This window comes from Rana temporaria, chromosome 1 (genome assembly GCF_905171775.1).
Source record: "Rana temporaria chromosome 1, aRanTem1.1, whole genome shotgun sequence".
Classification (NCBI taxonomy): domain Eukaryota; kingdom Metazoa; phylum Chordata; class Amphibia; order Anura; family Ranidae; genus Rana; species Rana temporaria.
Window position 1 is genome coordinate 318,910,715 of NC_053489.1, and position 18,718 is coordinate 318,929,432.

The 18,718-nt window shown below is 44.1% G+C and overlaps 1 protein-coding gene across 6 annotated transcripts in view; it reads left to right on the plus strand.

Annotated features, from left to right (window-relative positions):
- Window positions 1-18,718, plus strand: part of SLC24A2 (solute carrier family 24 member 2) — a 230,243-nt gene that overhangs the window by 186,333 nt on the left and 25,192 nt on the right. For all 6 annotated transcript variants that reach the window (XM_040359747.1, XM_040359738.1, XM_040359756.1 and 3 more), the window contains one exon: window positions 13,097-13,195. In XM_040359747.1, the coding sequence (XP_040215681.1) occupies window positions 13,097-13,195 (99 nt within the window). The remainder of the gene's footprint in view (window positions 1-13,096; window positions 13,196-18,718) is intronic.

Sequence of the window (18,718 nt, forward strand, 5' to 3'; positions counted from 1 at the left end):
TTCCATTTTGAAATGCCGATAGGCGACATGTTGGTTCAAGTCTCGGAGATTTATGACCGGGCGATAACCCCCCCCCTTCTTCTTGACCAGGAAGAGGTTGCTGAGGAAACCCGGGGAAGGGGTGATGACTTCGGTGACCGCATGTTTGGCTAACAATTCTCGAAGTTCGGTGTCTATAAGGGTCACATTTTGTTCTGAAAAATGGATAGGGGGAGGTATTATCCCTAGAGTCGGTGGAGAGACCAGGTCTATCTGGAAACCCGTTACCGTGTTCAGAACCCAGGGATCTGCCGTAATCGCAGACCAGGCGTGCGTAAAAAACATTAGGCGGCCTCCCACCGGTATGAGGGGAAAGGGAATGAGAATGGTACTCACCGGAATACGGGCGTGAACGAGGGTATCCTCTTTGGCCGCGTCCTCTCCAGGGTCTTCCACGGGGGGGGAAGAATGGTGCCGGTTGCGCGGTGGTGGTATAGTGGGCGGGAGCCTGGTTATAGTGTGTTTGGGCAGAAGACCTCTGGAAGGGTCTGCCTGTGTTGTATCGGCCGGCAGAACGGCCCCTGTTTCTGCCGGCCCGGGGAAAAACTCTGGTATTATTGGTTTTCTTCAGAGATGTTTGAGCCTTGTCCAGGCTGTTGAACATTCCAACAAATTTATTAATGTCCTTTATTAAGGACTCACCAAAAAGCATGCCCTCTGCTGAGGGGCCTGGCTCGGACTCTGCTAAGTGGGCCAGTTGCGGGTCGAGGCGCATGAGAATTGAGCGTCTGCGCTCGACTGAACAGGCGGTGTTGGCGTTGCCCGTAAGGCATATGGCTCTTTGGGCCCAACCGCGCAGTTGATTTAAGTCAACCCCTTGGCCAGTTGTTGCGGATTGTTCCGCCAGATTCAGAATTTTTGTCAGGGGGCCAAACAGGTCCAGGATACGATCCTGGATATTATTGAAGGACCGATCGATCCCTTTCTTAGGCATCTTGCCTGTTTTAATCAGGTATTTCATCAGTATAGGGTCCACTGTAGGTGTGGCAACCGCTTTCATAGGGATATGCGGGCGGGGGCACTCCGCTCTAAGTTTGTTGCGATTGGATTTATCCAATTGTCTCCGTGCCCAGAGCTCTACATACTGGGACACATGGGGCAGGGGAGACCAGTCCCCTGAGCGGGGATGTGAGATAGTGTCAGGATTGAAAAGAGGTTCCCCAGTGGCGTCTAATACGTCTTTGCCCTGTTTGTCAGGGTTGGCATCCGGGAGGATTGCCGAAGCCCCCGCATCCTCTTCCTCATAATAATCATCGGACCCTGAGACCTCTGATTTATCCGACTCGGCGGATGAATCGTCGTCTGACTCTATGATGTAAGAGTCTGGTTTGGCTCTCTTAGCGGAACCGTGCCTTTTTATTGACTCTCTGAGGCTCAGAGGTTGAAAAGGGTCTGTAGGATGCGTGGGGTGGCAGTCCGTGGAAGGATCTGCTCGTAGCATATTGTTAGCTTCCCCTGCCGGGGAGTCATAAACCGTTACCACGTTCTTCCTTTTAAAGGAAGATTTTCCCTTCTTTGTGGCCGGTTCTGTGCCGGGTGGTACGGACACAGGGGGGTAGTTGGATTGAGAAGCCCCAGAAGCGGTAGTTACTGCTAGTGCTGCCTGGACAGACTGGTTAATGATGTCCTGTAATTGGGAAGCACTGAGAAGATGAGTAGGTTCCAGGATTAGTTCCTGCTCTGTGGGGGAGGGGGAGCCCTCTTCAGTCATGGTGATGAAGGAGAGAGACAGCGGTGCAAGGGTTAATGATGCACAGAAATTTTTTTGCAGATGTCTGAAAAATAATGTGTATATATATATATGGCAGGTATCATCTAAAGGTTCTGGGGCGGTAGGATGTGGGCACAGGGTAGGATGGGAATTAAATTCCCAGGAGAAATGTGGTGACAGAACTATACCAGGCTCTCCCTCCGGTCACCAGCGCCGACTGACACGCGACGGGAGGAGAGCCTGTAAGTGAGAGCGCTCTGGGGGCGAAGTCTCGCGAGACTACGGCCCCCAGGCGTCTATTGGTTGGAAGGTGTGAGAGAGCACGTCTCTCGAGTCCAGAGCGCGATGCGATAGGACGGCGGGGGCGGCTCTGCAGAAGCGAAGTGAGGGGAGGCCCCGCCTACCTGGCGACGCACGTTCGTCCTATGGAGAGAAGGGGAAGATTGCCCGAGATGGCGCGCCGCATGGGAGAAAGGAAAGAGAGGGAGGGGTGCGCAGATCGCTGACAGAACTGACAATCAGCGGTGTCAGCGGAACGGAGGTAAGGAAAAAATATAGAGGCACAGAAAAAATGTTAAGGATAAAGTAGGATATAGTACATTAAAGATAAAAGAGCTTGGAAGAAAGCTTAGGTAACAAGGAGATATGGGATCTCTTCAAAATCGCACCACAAAGACATAGAAATATATATAATATAAATATATAAGTAATATCAATATCTAATAATCCATGTATACTTATCTATGCTCCGCCGTGAGCAGAAAGAAAGAGGAAGATTCTAGTGAGAGCAGTCCATTTATAGAGACTGGAATGGGAGTGGTTTAGGCCATGGGACTGCTGGGAGGTGTGGTTCTACCAGTTTTTCTTTTATTACATTCGTTAAAGGTTTTACACTTCTGCTGTGAGCATTAATAAAGAAGGATTAATGCATAACATATGAGCCTCCTGTCTGATGTATAATCATTGTTTATTTATGTTTCACAAATTTTACATTAATTTGACATTAATTTATTAAGAAAGAAAATGGAAACCATCAAGCAACTCACAATAACTTTGACATTAATGGTTAATACAGTAAATATGGTGATATATTTGCTTTTTAGTGAGGACTTGCATCAACTTCTTAGAGCTTGTGTATATGTTCATTTGAATTTTACTTATTTCCATAAAAGTAAATTCATGTAAATGAATGCATTCCAACTTTAACAAACCTTTACCTATACAACTTATATCCATAATATATTTGTGCATTGTTTAGCATGCTAAATAAAGTGATCTACACCAATAGGCACGAGACACCCTTCCATTCTCATCATTCTTGAGTTTAGTCAATGAATTTGTGCCCATTCACATTTCACCAGGCTGCTGCAATGGCAGCCCATCTATTTTGACCCTTTGGTACCTGTCTTTTTTTTTTAAGGTGCTTCTAGGGTGGGTGAAAACCTCCAAAAATTATATTTCAGCATTGAGTGGATACTGGTAGGCTGGGTCTCTCATTGCCTTTATATGTCTCTCAGCTATGGAAGACTGGCTGCTTTTGACCTGGGGTCATTCAGAGTTAAGGGACCCATAGTAGCGGATTTCCTGATCTATGTTTATAACAGGGATTATAGAAAAGAATGCAGAATTCCCTCAATAATTGTACAATCAGTACAAAGCAATGTTTTTCCCCTGCAATTATTAGCTTAATTGATATATTTACCAGTATAATTGATCTAATTTCTGCTAGCTCTAAAATGAAAGCTTAGGCCCAGATTCACAAAGGAGATATGACAGAGTATCTCAGATACTCCGTCGTATCTCTCAGAGTATCTATGCGACTGATTCATAGAATCAGTTACGCATAGATATCCCTAAGATCCGACAGGTGTAATTGTTTTACACTGTCGGATCTTAGGATGCAGTACCGCGGCCGCCGCTGGGGGGAGTTTGCATCGTAAACCAGCGTCGGGTATGCAAATTAGGAGTTACGGTGATCCACTGCGGTTTTCCGCGTTCGCTACGTCGCCGCTAGTCTAGTTTCCCATCGCAAAGTTAGTCGTCGTTTTGGGTGCCTTAACTTTAGTCAGCAAACGTATTGCTGTCTAAAGTATGGCCGTCGTTCCCGCGTCGAAATTTAAAATTTCACGTCGTTTGCGTAACACGTCCGGGAATACGGAAGTACGCTACGCGCGTCGCCATTCGAAAAAATGACGTCACGGCGCGCAAAGCACGGCGGGAGTTAGGAAACGGAGCATGCGCAGTAGGTCCGGCGCGGGAGCGCGCCTAATTTAAATGGCACACGCCCATTTGAATTGGCCCGCCTTGCGCCGGAGGCCGCGGGCGTAGTTTTCATCGTAAGTGCTTTGTGAATCAGGCACTTGCGATGAAAACTTGCGGCGGTGTAACGTATCTATGATACGTTACGCCGCCGCGATTCTACATGAATCTGGCCCTTAGTTCATAGGGGCATCCTGACAAACTACAACAGAACAATACAGCATGCTTTGCCATGTTGTGATACTTAACATTGAAGGAAACGTGTTTCAAAAAACTCTGCCATTGTTGATTTCTCCTTTATTCTTTGACCCGGACAATCATGATCACAATTGCCGACTTCTCTCTGACTTTCTAAGCTGCAAGCTTTTTCCATATTAATGCCTCCAAAAGTATGGAAGACCTTGAATCACCATTTTTAAATATACATAGTGTAAAAGTGCAGCGCTAAAAAGTGCAGTGTTGAAAAACGTGATATATCTTATCTAATGTATATTATAATGAACCGTAATATGCAATGTGCAAAAATAAACAGTCAACAATTGTTGTAAATTCCATATCACATATAAAAAAAGTCAAAAAGGGCAATAAAAAGAATCCCGCTGCAATCACAGTGATCAAAGGTAGCAGCACCACTGTCCGTGCATCAATAACCAACATGTTCATATAAACCACCGAAGGGGATAATGCGCTTACTGGAACACATGGACTCAGATACCGAGTCAACAGTGCTTATGTGGAACCAGAGTATAGAGCTCAGTCTTAGCATCACGACAGGACCACCATTCACAGTGTTGGGTCGTGCATTACCTTGGACCATAAAAATAAAAAATAAAATCCACATAGTGTAAAACTGTAGCTGTATAATTTATTTAAAAGGTAGAACAATTACATCATATCCAAGGTAAAAACATCATTACAAAATCTAGCTGGGAATAAACGTATGTAATGCAATGGCCTGAATAGCGTGGAACTAATGCATTTCGTCTCCAAAGACATCCTCTGGGGTATCTATTAGCTTGAGGCAATATATACATACATAGCTTGAAGAAAGAGCGTGACTGCCGGGACATTCGCAGTACGCTCGCTCAGTGACGTCATAGCCCCACACTGGACTCCACATGTTGGAGGCTGCAATCTGTGAATGGACTTTTTATCTTATGGACTCTTTTATTGCATTTGAATACTTGCTATATTGACTATTGATTGAGGATTGGTTTAATCTCCTTTCCCCTATACAGATTATAATACTAATATCTCTTTATCTATAGATATACTGTATATAAGTCTTGAAATTATTAGTTTGTGCCTTCATCTTGTGTTTTTTCATTTGCGGCATATTGTTCCCATATGCAATTATGTTGTTGTAATTCACTTAGTTGATAAAAATATTACTTAATGGGTAAAATATGTTGAATTAAAGAGTTTGGCTTGTCCGTAAAATGGCAAAATGAAAAAACTTACAGAAAGCATTCCTTAGCTTAGTGAATTTGATACAACCATCCAATTATGTTCAGAGGAAATTCTTATTTTTTAAAGAATTATGTTCAGCCAGCAAAATAACCGGTCAATCCCACAAGTACTTTGTACGTTCCTTGGGCCAAATCCACAGCCAGCGGCGCAAAATAAGTTTTTACTAACTTATGTCATTTAAGTTACGGCGCCCTAAGTTGGTGTCGTAATTGCCGTATCCACAGCGCATTTGCGCCCAAAAGTGCGCCTGCCGTAACGTAAATACAGAGGCGTAAGGCGGGGTTATGGCAAGTGGGAAGGAAGTGGGCGTGCTTCATTGTAATGAGCCGTGACCCCATGCAAATGAAGGTCCGGCCGTACTGCGCATGCGCGCACGAATCTGCTGCTCACTGCGCATGTGCAGAACTTTGCTTGGCGCAATCAGTGAGATAGGTAAAAGGCCAAGTGTACTTAGTTTGAGGATCGCACTGTGCTTAACTAGCTCCAGTCAAACACACTTCATTTGCAAAAGTATTTCCCTGTGTTCCCTTCCATGAGCAATTTGCTTCTGCTCTTAGTTTGTCAGTGTTTGTTGGTAAGTTGTGTTTGATAGAGAAGTGTTGGAGGAGTAGTAGATAGTAGTTGTTGTTTGTTTGTGATAAGTGTAATTTTTGTTTGATTGTTTTTGGTAATTTTTTTTTGTTCTGCTTGGATTTTGTGTTTGGTTTTTGTGTGTTTGTATTTGACTTTGTAGTAGCTGTCTGCTTGTGTGTGTATTTTTGTGTGTTTGTCCTGTTTGGCTTCTTGTTGCTGGGTGGTGTCTGTGATGGCCCCCAAACGCAGGAAGCTGAATTTTTCACATGTTGAAAAGCAAATCCTAGCCAGGTATGTCATACAATATGGAAGATATCTACATGGGCCTGATAGCCGGAACACCTCCCCGGCCCAAAGGAAGAGGATATATGCCAAAATCACAGATCACATAAATGCGGCGGGGGGAGGGGAGACGAGGACCCCCGCTGGCATTAAGAAAAAGATCAATGATCTGAGGAGCGTGGTCCGCAATAAGGTGGCCAAGCTCACTGCGCATAGGAGGGGCACTGGAGGAGGGGGACCATGCCCCATCCGGCTGACTGAGGAGGAATGGGCAGTGGCCCGGTGTTTCGAGCCAGAGCAGGTGGTGGGCCTGCCTGGTTATCAGTCTGATGTTCCTGTGAGGCCAGGTAAGGTTTTTTTTTTGTTTTTTTGGTGATTAGCATGTGTGGGTGGGGGAAGGGAACATGTGGCAAGTGTGTGGATCCTCAAACCTGTGATTGTTTGGTGTCTTCCACAGATGACCAGGAGATTGCTGGGCCATCAGGCCAGGCTGCTGCACCACCCCAAAGACAGGAGGCTGCTGAGGAGTCCCCAGGGGAGGGGAGTGGCCAAACCTCCCCTCATGAGGAGGCTGAGGGGGAGGAGGATGAGGGGGAGGAGGATGAGGGGGAGGAGGAAGAAGATCTCCAGATTGGCCGGGAAATCATTATTGCCACAGATCTGATGACCTTTGATGATACCCTTGAGGCTAGCCTTGAGGCTCCCCTTGAGGCTACCCCAGAGGCTCCCCTTGAGGCTCCCCTTGAGGCTACCCCAGAGGCTCCCCTTGAGGCTCCCCTTGAGGCTACCCCAGAGGATCCCCCAGAGGCTGGCACCAGTCAGGCCACCATCAGGGGTAGCCCCTCCCACTCCTCCCACAACATGCCGCAACCCACAAGGGTCACTCTATCCCCTCCTACCTGGCCACAAGCCTCAGGGGCAGGCAGGATGGCGACCCAGGACACCAGGGTGGGGTCTGAGCATATGCCGGCCAGTCTGCTGAGGGACAATGCCAAGCAGACCCGCAGTCTGGGTGACATCAAAAAAACTATGGCCAAGATGGAGCACAGCCTGGATGTAATGAGGGAGTCACTCAGTGATGTGGCCACCAATTCATTGGGTGTCATCACCTGTTTGTGGTCCCTGCATACCGCCACAACAGGCGTGGGCCAGGAGGTGACTGCCCTCACCCGGGCTGTGCAGGACAACACCCGGGCTGTGCAGAAGAACACCCGGGCTGGCCAGGCCAATACGGCTGCCATCACTGCCTGCCTGACCAGGATAGCAGTGGCCTTGGAGGGCAGGCCAGCCGGAGGTCAGACACCAGGGGAGGCTCCTCCCTCCCCTGTTCCCCCCCCCAATGAAGATACTCCCTCCCCTGCTCCCCCCCCCAATGAAGATACTCCCTCCCCTGCTCCCCCCCCCCGTGAAGATCCTCCAGGTGGCCGTGCCCGTGGCCGTGCCCGTGCCCGTGCCCCTGCCCGTGGGCAGCCTAGACGGAGCACTCGCCGCCGGACTTAAATACCAGGGGTACTTTTTTTTTTTTATTTTTTGATTTAAAACTTTTGGTTATTATACTGTACTTATGATTTGGTTTATGTGTGTGAATGATGTGTGAATGTGGGGGGGTGGCATTCCTGACAAAATAAGGGTGTCCCCCTCAGTTTTGGTGGAGAAGGGATCCCCAGGACCAGGGAAAAGTCATCCTAGGTTCCTGAATGGTGTATGAATGCACAGTGACATAATTGGAGCCGTGGCGGGGCGTTACTGCTCCCAAGTACCAAAGGGGGGGGGGGTACTTGGATCTAATCCAATTCGATGTGCATGTGATGTGTTTGTGCTAGGGACCACAGTGGTGTGCATTCATGCATTCTCATTGTGACATAAATCATGTGCGTTTCCAGAGACAAAAACATTCTCAATGTGTCATTAAACATGTGCGTTTACTGTGCAAAGCAACATTCTCATTGTCACATAATTCATGTGCGTTTGCAGTGAAAACAAATAATAACATTGTCACATAATTCATGTGCGTTTGCATCGGAAAAAAAAAAAACATTGTGACATTTTTTCTGGCCATTTACTGAGAAAATATGCCTTCTGCCAGGCGTCTCCTGGCTACTGTGCCCTCAGTAGACCGGGTAGAGTGGGCTAGGGGGGGATTGCCTGGGTGGGGGGTCAGGTCAGCACGCAAGTTAATCTCCAGTCCCCTTCTCGTTGCAAAGTTATGAAGAATGCAACAAGCCCCTATTATTTGGCACACAAAGTCTGGGGAATACAGCAGTGTACCCCCTGTCTTGTCCAGGCATCTGAAGCGGGACTTCAGCAGGCCAAAAGTACGCTCCACTACTGCCCGGGTGCGAATATGAGCCTCGTTGTAGCGTTGCTCTCCTGGGGTTTGGGGGTTCCGGAATGGGGTCATCATGTGAGGGCCCAGGGCATATCCAGAGTCACCTGGAAGGCAAAAGACAGGAGGATATTAGTCATGCATGTGCCCCATGTGATGTCTGCATCATGGGGGGGGACATACCTGACACACATGTCACTCACCAACCAGCCAGCTGTCTCCATACACGTTCTGCTCCAATTCACGTGCTATGTTGGTCTGCCTAAAGATGTAGCTGTCATGGCACGAACCTGGAAATTTGGCACAGACATGCCAGATGAGGCCATGGGCATCCACGATTACCTGGACATTGATTGAATGCCAGTTTTTTCGATTCCTGAACAGGTGCTCTGTATCATGGGGGGGCTGTAGTGCCACATGGGTACAGTCAATGGCCCCGATGGTCCGTGGGAATCGTGCAATCTGATAGAAATCAGCCATGCTCTTCATTCGCTGGTCCTCCTGGGTGGGCTTTTCAAATTGACTGCCCATGCGTCTCAGTATTGCAGGGACAACCTGGTGCACACACCTGCTCATCGAGGACTGTACCATCCCAGCCAGACCTCCACATGTTCTCTGAAAAGACCCAGTGGCCAGAAAATGCAGGGTGGCCATAACTTTAATATGAGCTGGCAGGGCATGGGATCGTTGGGTTGGGGTGTTCAGATCATCCTGCAGGATCCTGGTTAAGTCCAGGATGGCTTCCTGGTTTAATCTGAAGTGGCCAATGACCTCAGACGCAGTCATGCCAAAGAGATCTTGGCGTGGCCGGTAGATCCTCTCCTGTGCCCTCCTCCTCCTCCTCTGTGCCCTCCTCCTTCTCTGCGCCTGTAAAGTGGCGAGTGCCGTTATTATCATTGATGGCCCAGGCATTTTGGCAGTCACAATGAAGTGTTGGCAGCTCTTCCGAAATCGTGTTGCTTCAACAGACCTTTACAGGGCTGGTGTAAAATTAGGGCTGCTTTTATAAAGTCTAATTTTGCTCCAGAAAACTAACAGGTGCGCACAGGGCGTTATCTACGGCGCACAGGGCGTAATCTACGGCGCACACACTTAATTTTGAGGATCGCCCTATCTCCCTCATTTGCATCTTTGCCTATCAAATAAAGCGGCGTGACTAGCGTAATTTGCGTCAGAGGATGCGCCAGAGTAATTATTTTAAGTAGGACGTAAAAACCGGATTTTTCGTTTTGAGGATCGGGCGCAAAGATACGCACGGAGTAAAATTAGAAATCTCGAGTTAAGTCGGCGCATCTGCTTTGTGGATTTGCCCCCTTATTTATATGTTGGCCAAACCCATACAAGGGCTTCTTTTTCTACAGTAGAATACTTTTGTTCTGCTTCTGTAAGGTTCTGGATATAAAACCAACAGTTTTCTCTACTTCGTCTAGTTTGCAATGCCATGTGTTGAACCACACCTGGAGCAGTACTTGTATGTGCAGCATTGCAATTGAGATGAATGCATTTTTGTACCTTCTTATTGGACCTAAATACTGTATGTGCTTTATGAGAGGCAGATTCTGAAATCAATGCATGTATGGTGCCAGTAGTGCCCTGATTGACAATTTTTGCCTGAGCCAATAGGCTGGCAATATCCTGCAACACTCTACAAAAAAGGGAAACATCAAACTCATGTAATACAAATAATTAAAAATGAATATTGTTTTAAAAATAATTTGACCCATAAATAGAAGGTTAAAAAGGAAATGTAACATAGGTCTGCTGACAAGACTCCTGTTCCCTATGGTCTGTGGTTGGGCTTTGGGCTGGAGCTGTCAGAGATGCAGTAATCTGCAAGAAGAAGAGGAACCCACTAAATAGCTGTACAATGTACAATGTACAATGTACAATGCCCCCACTGTCAAGAGGGTAAGGATCCTCCGCTTTAATTTCCAGGTCAAAGGTACAATGCCCCTGCAAGCGTGTGCACAGCAAGGACATTGTAAAATTTACTAATGCTACCTTAACGTGCTATTATTCAGAAAATAAATGTGTGTTTCTAAGTTAGACATTTCATGCTAATGTCCTATTAACTCAGAGAACCAATTTGGAGAATTTAGAGAAAACATCGCTACACAAATTCTTTGACTTCACGTTTGCAGAGCATTCACATGGATAAGCTCTGCTGTGGATATCCTGTGGATATACTTTGGACACATATTCTACATATTCTACAAAGAGGAGTAAAGGAACAGGTCCTGCTGAGACAGAGGTTTTTCATCAAGTTGTAAAACCTTTGGGTATGATAAGGTCCATATCTGTCTACCCAGGGCTGGACTGGGACAAAAATTTGGCCCTGAACTTCATCCAGACCGGCCCACTTTGATTCAATAAAATTCTGCCCCCACCCCCCTGAAAAATCATGCCCACCAAATCCATTATTGTATATCATGAGAAGGTGAGGGGAATGAGAGAGAGAGGGAGAGGGAGGGTTGAGGGAAAGGGGGTGGGTGAGAGAGGGGGGTGAGTGTAAGAAAAAGAGAGTGAGTGTAAAAGAGAGGGGGTGAGTGTAGGACCCTTTTTTACACTGAGGCATTTTTTAGGCGCTTTTGGGCTAAAAATAGCGCCTGTAAAGCGACTGAAAAAGCTTCCGCTGCAGTCCCAGAGTGAGTGCTTTCACACTGGGGCGCTGCCAGGGCGTTAAAAAAAGTCCTCCAAGCAGCATCTCTGTTTTAAAAAACGGCCCACTGAGCCATCGGCCCACCGGGAAACTCCCTGTAGTGGCCAGTCCATCCCTGTGTCTACCTGAAGCATTTTAAATGGATCTAGGATAAACAGGAGGCCCAGTAACTGCACGAATACTCAAATTCAGAAGTACTGATTACTTCTGTTGAACAATTTACTATACAGGAAGCTAAATAAAACATACACGTATTTGCAAATATTTTTTTAATTTTTAGCTGCAGTGGTAAAGCACCTATCATGATAATATAATGTAAACAAAATGTTTACTTTTTATAGTAATTCTAATTGTAGCCAATGGCTTATAACTATAAACCTATTATTTGATTGCTTCAACCCAGACTGAACGTTTCTGACAAATAAAGAACGAGTGACAATGAGCAAGAAAATAGCTTATAATTGTTTTATATTGCAATATATATATATATATATATATATATATATATATATATATATATATATCAAAAGGTGACAAAAGAGAAATTCCTCTAGCTGCAGAGGTGAATGGCTTGTCAGCGCAGTGCCAATCGCGTTGAGCCACCACAGCTCCCTATCACAAAGCAGGTATATGAAAGCACATGTGGGCCTACATAATACAACAGAGAACGATTGCCTTGATTGACCTAAACAATTATTATGTGTAATTGTACTTTTCATGCCATCACTTCTATATGTCTGCCTTGATGCAATGTGCAATTTTGTCTTGGCTTTGCTTTTTTTGCAAACAGTGAATAGTATGAATACATTATACATGCTTTGTACAATGGCGAGAAGTTTGTCTGTGCTGTATTAGCTACTTGAAGACATAAAACACAATAGACATGCCCTGCAGCTAAGCCTCCAGATCTGACTCTTGTACAGGCCCCACTGTAGCCACTTGGGCTTCTATGCCTAATTCATAACTATAATAGAGCAAACCTTTAGATAAACATGAGAATGTTTTTTTTTTTTTTCTCAGCGCATGAATATTTCAGTTACTAGTGTTTTAAAGTACAGTGAATGTACCTGTTTAAATAGCAAAATAATAATATATAAAAAGAAAAAAAGAGTCAAGGACTAAAGAAAGTGAAGAAATTTCAAGTGGGCAGTGGCCATGTTGAAAACAGTTTTTTTTTTTTTTTGTGGATTATCAAAAATAAAATTAAGTATTTAACATTTTAAGACAATGTTAACATTAAACTATGAATTTTCGTAGTTTATATGGTTTTCTTATCAATTTGTTTAGCATAGTGTTGCTCTCTCTATGTAATGGGGGCAGTGTAGGACTAAGAGTGTCTGTGCTGAGCCTGAATTGGGGGATAAGCTTCTACTAGAAGATCAAGTTAAAGTGACAAGCTACTACCAGCTATGCTATATCCTGGTTAAATAAGAATCTTCACAAATGTAAGCACTAATGAGTTTTTATAAAAAAAAACTTTTCATTTTAAAGCTATGTAATCTTACAATGCTTGTTTGTTTATTGCACATTATCTATTTCTCACTAAGTTTTCTCATGCTTGTGACTTGCTTTGTCATTTTACTTGGCATGAAGTTGTGTGCATTGCAGTATAAAGGCTGGTTGTCTTTAAATTATTTATTACTACCAACAGTTTATTCATCAGTACAGTTAAGCATGTAAATATTGATATTTTTTATTAGTTTTACCTTGGAATTTCTTATGTAATATTGTGACATTTATTCATCCCTAAATGTATCTTTCTGTTTAATATTTTAAGGAAAGTTCAAAGAGAAGGCTTCAATCCTTAATAAAATGGCAAAAAAGAAGTGCCAGGTAGATGACAGTGAAAGACTTAATGGAGCTGCCAACTGTATAGGTGAGTGTGCATATTTTATTAGAGGTCACCAACTGATAGAAGCAAGTTGTTACAGTGTATAGCGCAGAAGACTCAAAACTTGGACTGAGAACAAGGAAGTCATCATTAAGGTTTCTAGATATTCTTCCTTCCACAATTGGTAGACGATAATCATATGTAATAAAAGGATGGACCAGGCTTGGCTCAGCTAAAGAAGGGCTGACTGTTTCTAGCAGTTTGTACTAGAGTAGAGGTTGCACCTGCAAAGTTGCTTGGTATCCCTGGATATACAGAGGGTAAAATAAGTATTGAACATGTTACCATTTATCTAGGTAAATATATTTCTAAAGGTGCTATTGACATTTTCACCACATGTCGGTAACAACTTAGGCAATCCATCATACATACAAAGAAACCAAAACAAATATATTTCAGAAATTAGGTTATGTGTAATAAAATGGAATGACACAGGTAAAAAGTATTGAACATGCTAACTGTAATTTATTGAATACTTTTGCCTAATTCTTTTGTTAGTAATGACAGCTTCAAGACGCCTCCTTTATGGAGAGATTAGTCGCATTCATTGTGATTTTGGGCCATTCTTCCACACAAACAGTCTTCAAAAACTTGAAGGTTCCGTGGACCTCTTCCATAAACTCTGATATTTAGTTCTTTCTATAGATTTTCTATTGTATTTAAAAAGGTGATTGGCTGGGCCATTCTAGCAGCTTTATTTTCTTTCTTTGAAACCAGTTGAGAGATTCCTTGGCTTTGTGTTTGGAATCATTGCCTTGCTGAAATGTCCACCCTTGTTTCATCTTCATCATCCAGGTAGATGGCAGCAGAGTTTTATCAAGAATGTCTTGGTACATTTTTTAATTTATCCTTCCATTAATGATATGACGTTTTCCAGTTCCGTATGCTGAAAAACAGTCCCACACCATGCATGATTTTTCCACCTGTTCCCATCTCTAAACTTCATTGTTGGTATGGTGTTTTGGGGTGATGTGCAGTGCCATTTGGCCTCCAAACAGGGCCGGTACAAGGAGGGTGGGAGGAGCCACTGCCCTGGGCAGAGTATGGGAGGGGGCACCAAAACACTGAAGCATCACCCTTTGTCTCAGCTTCTGTTATGCTAAAGCCTGTCCAAAAGCAGAGTTGAGAATGTGCCCATACCTCCTGCAGGCTTCCCCGCCCCTTTCCAGAAAGGACACAAACATTCTCCAGGGCACAGGTACTCGACAGGCTGGCCGGCTGGATCGGACAGTGAGAGCTCCAGTACAGGTGGGCAAAGAAGGCAGACAGCAATACACTGCAAGCCTGATCACTGTTTTCTGCTCAGCAGATATTGGAGCTTTCCTCTTTCCTCTCTCCTCAGGCTGACTGAAGATAACAGATGACAAATTGCAGACTGCTTTCTCCCCTTGTGAGTCCCGACCTGTTGTGCCTTCCAGACTGTGCAATACTGTGCTGTAATCCTGTGCTGACCCATGCAGTGCAGGTTTACCAAAGAGAAAGAAAAATGTTTTTGAATAGGTTGGAAAGGCTCCACATAGATATATTGCATATAGTGTGTGAAATACATGTATGTAGAGCCTGAAATGTCCCAGTATATTTCTAACCTATGGAAAGATTTGACCATAAACAATAGATGATGCAGTGGCGGAACTTTCAGGGTCGCTGCAGTCACACTTGTGACTGGGCCCTACCGTTCTGCAGCTGTGGGGGGCTCCAAGACCCCGCATCTCCCCCCTGCACCTCAGGCTTTCAGTTTGCTCGCGGGATCTCCCTGGGGCTATACTTCTCCTCCAGAGTGTATACAGTGGAGAGGGTCCTCTGACCTGGGCAGCTACAAGTTTCACTCTTCAGTGTACAAGCAAGTTGCTCTGCTTGTACACTGTTGCCGATAGCTGCCCGGGTCAGAGGCCCCTCCCATCTCTACTGTACAGACTCGGGAAGAGAATTATAAGCCCCAGGGAGATCCCCCTGCCCATGGACATCATAGAGCTGCAATTACCGCCTCCCACCTCCCCCTGTGTTGGGGGTTGGATGTGCACAGCCAGCCAGGTACTGGGGAACCTCTGGGGGGGTGTTTAAGTCTGGGAACCCTGATGTATGGGAGGGCTCTCTGGGGACCCTGATGTATGAGGAGGGGGCTCTGGGGACCCTGATGTAAGGGGGGCTCCTTGGGGACCTTGATGTATGGGGGGCTCTCTGGGGACACTGATGTAAAGGGGGCTCTGGGGACCCTGATGTATGGGGGGATCTCTGGGGACCCTGATGTATGGGGGACTCTCCGAGGACCCTGATGTATGGGGGGCTCTCTGGGGACCCTGATGTGAGGGGGGTCTTTCTGGGGACCCTGGTGTAAGTGGGGGAGGCTCTTTGGGGACCCTGATGTAAGGAGGGGCTCTCTGGGGACCCTGATGTAAGGAGAGGCTCTCTGGGGACCCTGATGTAAGGGGATGCTCTCTGGGGACCCTGATGTAAAGAGGATCCGCACAGATATGTAATGCTTTACATATATATATATATATATATATATATATATATATATATATATATATATATATCATACACACACACGCGTATATTGTATATTGTGGACGGCCATGTCTTGGTAGGTTTTCAGTTGTGTTGTACTCTTTCCATTTTCAGGTGATAGATTGAACAGTGCTCCATGAGATGTTTACAGTTCGGGATTATTTTGTATAACCTAACCCTGCTTTAAAAGTCTCCACAACTTGATCCCTGACCTGTCTGGTGTTTTCCTTGGCCTTCATAATGCTGTTTGTTCACTAAGGTTCTCTAACAAACCTCTGAAGGCTTCACAGAACAGCTATATTTATGCTGAGATTAAATTACACACAGGTGGACTCTATTTAATAATTAGGTGACTTCTGAAGGCAATTGGTTCCACTAGATTTTAGTTAGGGGTATCAGAGTAAAGGGGGCTGAATACAAATGCACACTACACTTTTGAGACAATTGTTTGTAAAAAAAAATTGAAACCCATTTATCATTTTCTTTCCACTTCACAGTTATGTGTCACTTTGTGTTGGTCTATCACATAAAATCCCCCAAATTATTTTTTTTCACAGTTTTGGTTGTAACATGACAGAATGTGGAAAATTTCAAGGGGTATGAATACTTTTTCAAAGCACTGTACTAAAGACAAACAGGCTGTTCACTTTACAACGGGAGTTGCACTTTGCAAATACATTTTCCCCAGCGCTTTGTGAATGTGGTGAATCTTCACATTGCAAAGAATACCCAATCACATACAGGCGGTCCCCAGGTGACGAACAAGATAGGGACTGTATGTTTGTTCTTAAGTCGAATTTGTAAGTCGAAACAGTACATTTTTAAGTGTAACTACAGCCTGTGCAGTGCTGTGAGATGTTGCAGGGCACTTCTGGGCATGCAGTCATGTTATTTGGGGCTTTTGTGGACATGCAGTACTGCAGTGCGGGATGTGTCTGGCACTGCAAGAGCTCTGCGGTATCCAGGACCAATGTGGAACGCAATCGGCCGGCAATAACGTCATTGTTCTGTCTCAAGGACATTCAGCTAACCCTTCTTATCCCATGAACTTCAGATACCATATTTTTTTGATCTCAGTTTATTAGAACAAGCTAGGTGAAATTTTTAAGTTCTCTAAGGGGTGATGGCAATAGATTGAGCAAGACATGTCCTGCTCCCTGCAGTGTCTTCTCAAAACATGGTAGCTGTTCACTTCCTGTGAAGATTCTACCCAGAATTCCCTGCTAACTAACAACTTCCTTAACTATACACACAGTAATTAGATAAACAGAACTGAAGCAATACCAAAAAAGAACACTAGATGGAGCCTGCACTCCACAAATGATTGTCTTAAGTAAATTACAAATCTTAAATGTTATTTCAACAACACAGATACCGGTAATCAGAAGTCTGGTGGACAGAACAGTCATGCCACCTCCATTCGTAAGTAGAAGTCGTTCGTAACTCAGCAGCTACCTATACAAGGAAAATTTAAAAAAAAATTGATTTAACTTGCACATGATTGGATAATGGAAGTCAGCAGAGCTTCATCTCATTCACTAAGCTCTAAGGAAAATATACTTGCAAAGTGTAACATCCCTTGCAATGTGAACAGTGTAATTCTCATTTGGTAAATAAACCCCAATAGGTTTGATTTATTAAAATAGTAGAAAATGTTTAATTTTCTACTTTTTCCCACTTATGTGTTAAAGCTGCATTCTGTTAATGCACCCAATCATATGCAAGCCAAAATATTTTTCTTTAAAGCCAGGCTACAACTTGTACAACCTGATCAAGGTAATAATTCTGACTATAATGAGGCAAGCAGCAGCTAAGCACCACCATTGTAGATGATCCCAAAACAAAATTATTCCACAAGTTGTTTTGAGTTAATGTATAAAACATTTTTAACTTTTAAAGAATTGGTGACAGCACAGTCATGTCTACTGAATAGAAAACTAAATTCATATACTGTATTATTCAGTGCTAAAATGTGAGGCTAAAATTGTTTTGTGAAGTACAGCATTATTGGTCATTTTGTAGTGGCACAGAAAATACATTTCTGAGTGAATACAGTGCTGTGTCATTAATGTCTGCATTGTATGTTTTTTTTGTTTTTGTTTTTCGTAAAATTGTGATTTATGGCCATAATAGCAGCAGAAACCTTTATGCATAGAAATTGGCTGATTAATCAATGCTTCAACACAGTCACAGGTCTTCTCAAGAACATTGCTGGTTTTACTGTATGTATGGAGTTGCTCACATAGGAATAGAGTATGGCAGACATACTTATGGCAGACATACTTAACAGATATTTAGGGTAAACATGTCACCTACTTATATTAGAGGTACACAGTTAACTTACATTCTTGGAAATGCAAGGTTAACAGGTTATTACAAACCAAGGATAAAGTGAATACACCTCCCAAATGGTCTCAAGTCTAAAGAGTTATGTCACGTACACACGATCAATTTCCGGCATGTAAAAAACGACGTTTTAAAAAAATGTAATTTAAAACGATCGTGTGTGGGCTTCACATAATTTTTCGGGTTCTGCAAAACGACAATTTTTTTTCGAATATGCTACATTTTTTAACGACGTTTTAAACTATGTCGTTTTTTGGGTTGTAAAAATGGTCTTTTACTAACACAAAATCAGCTAAAGCAGCCGAAAGGGTGGCGCCATCCGAATGGAACCTCCCCTTTATAGTGCCGTCGTACGTGTTGTACGTCACCGCGTTTTGCTAGAGCATTTTTTTTTCACGATCCTGTATAGGCAAGACCGTTTTAATGATGAAGTTGAAAAAAACTTTGTTTTTTCTAGAGCCTGAAAAACTTTGTTTTTTACAAGCCGAAAAATGATCGTGTGTACGTGGCATTAGGATTGCAATGGCAAATGTGATGTGCATAATAGGATATAATCTGACATGATCTGACATATTTAGATGTGTATCTGCAACTCACTTAAAGTATGCTAGATCGATTTTCTTGCTGCCTTGTGTAATTTAACCACTTCAGCTC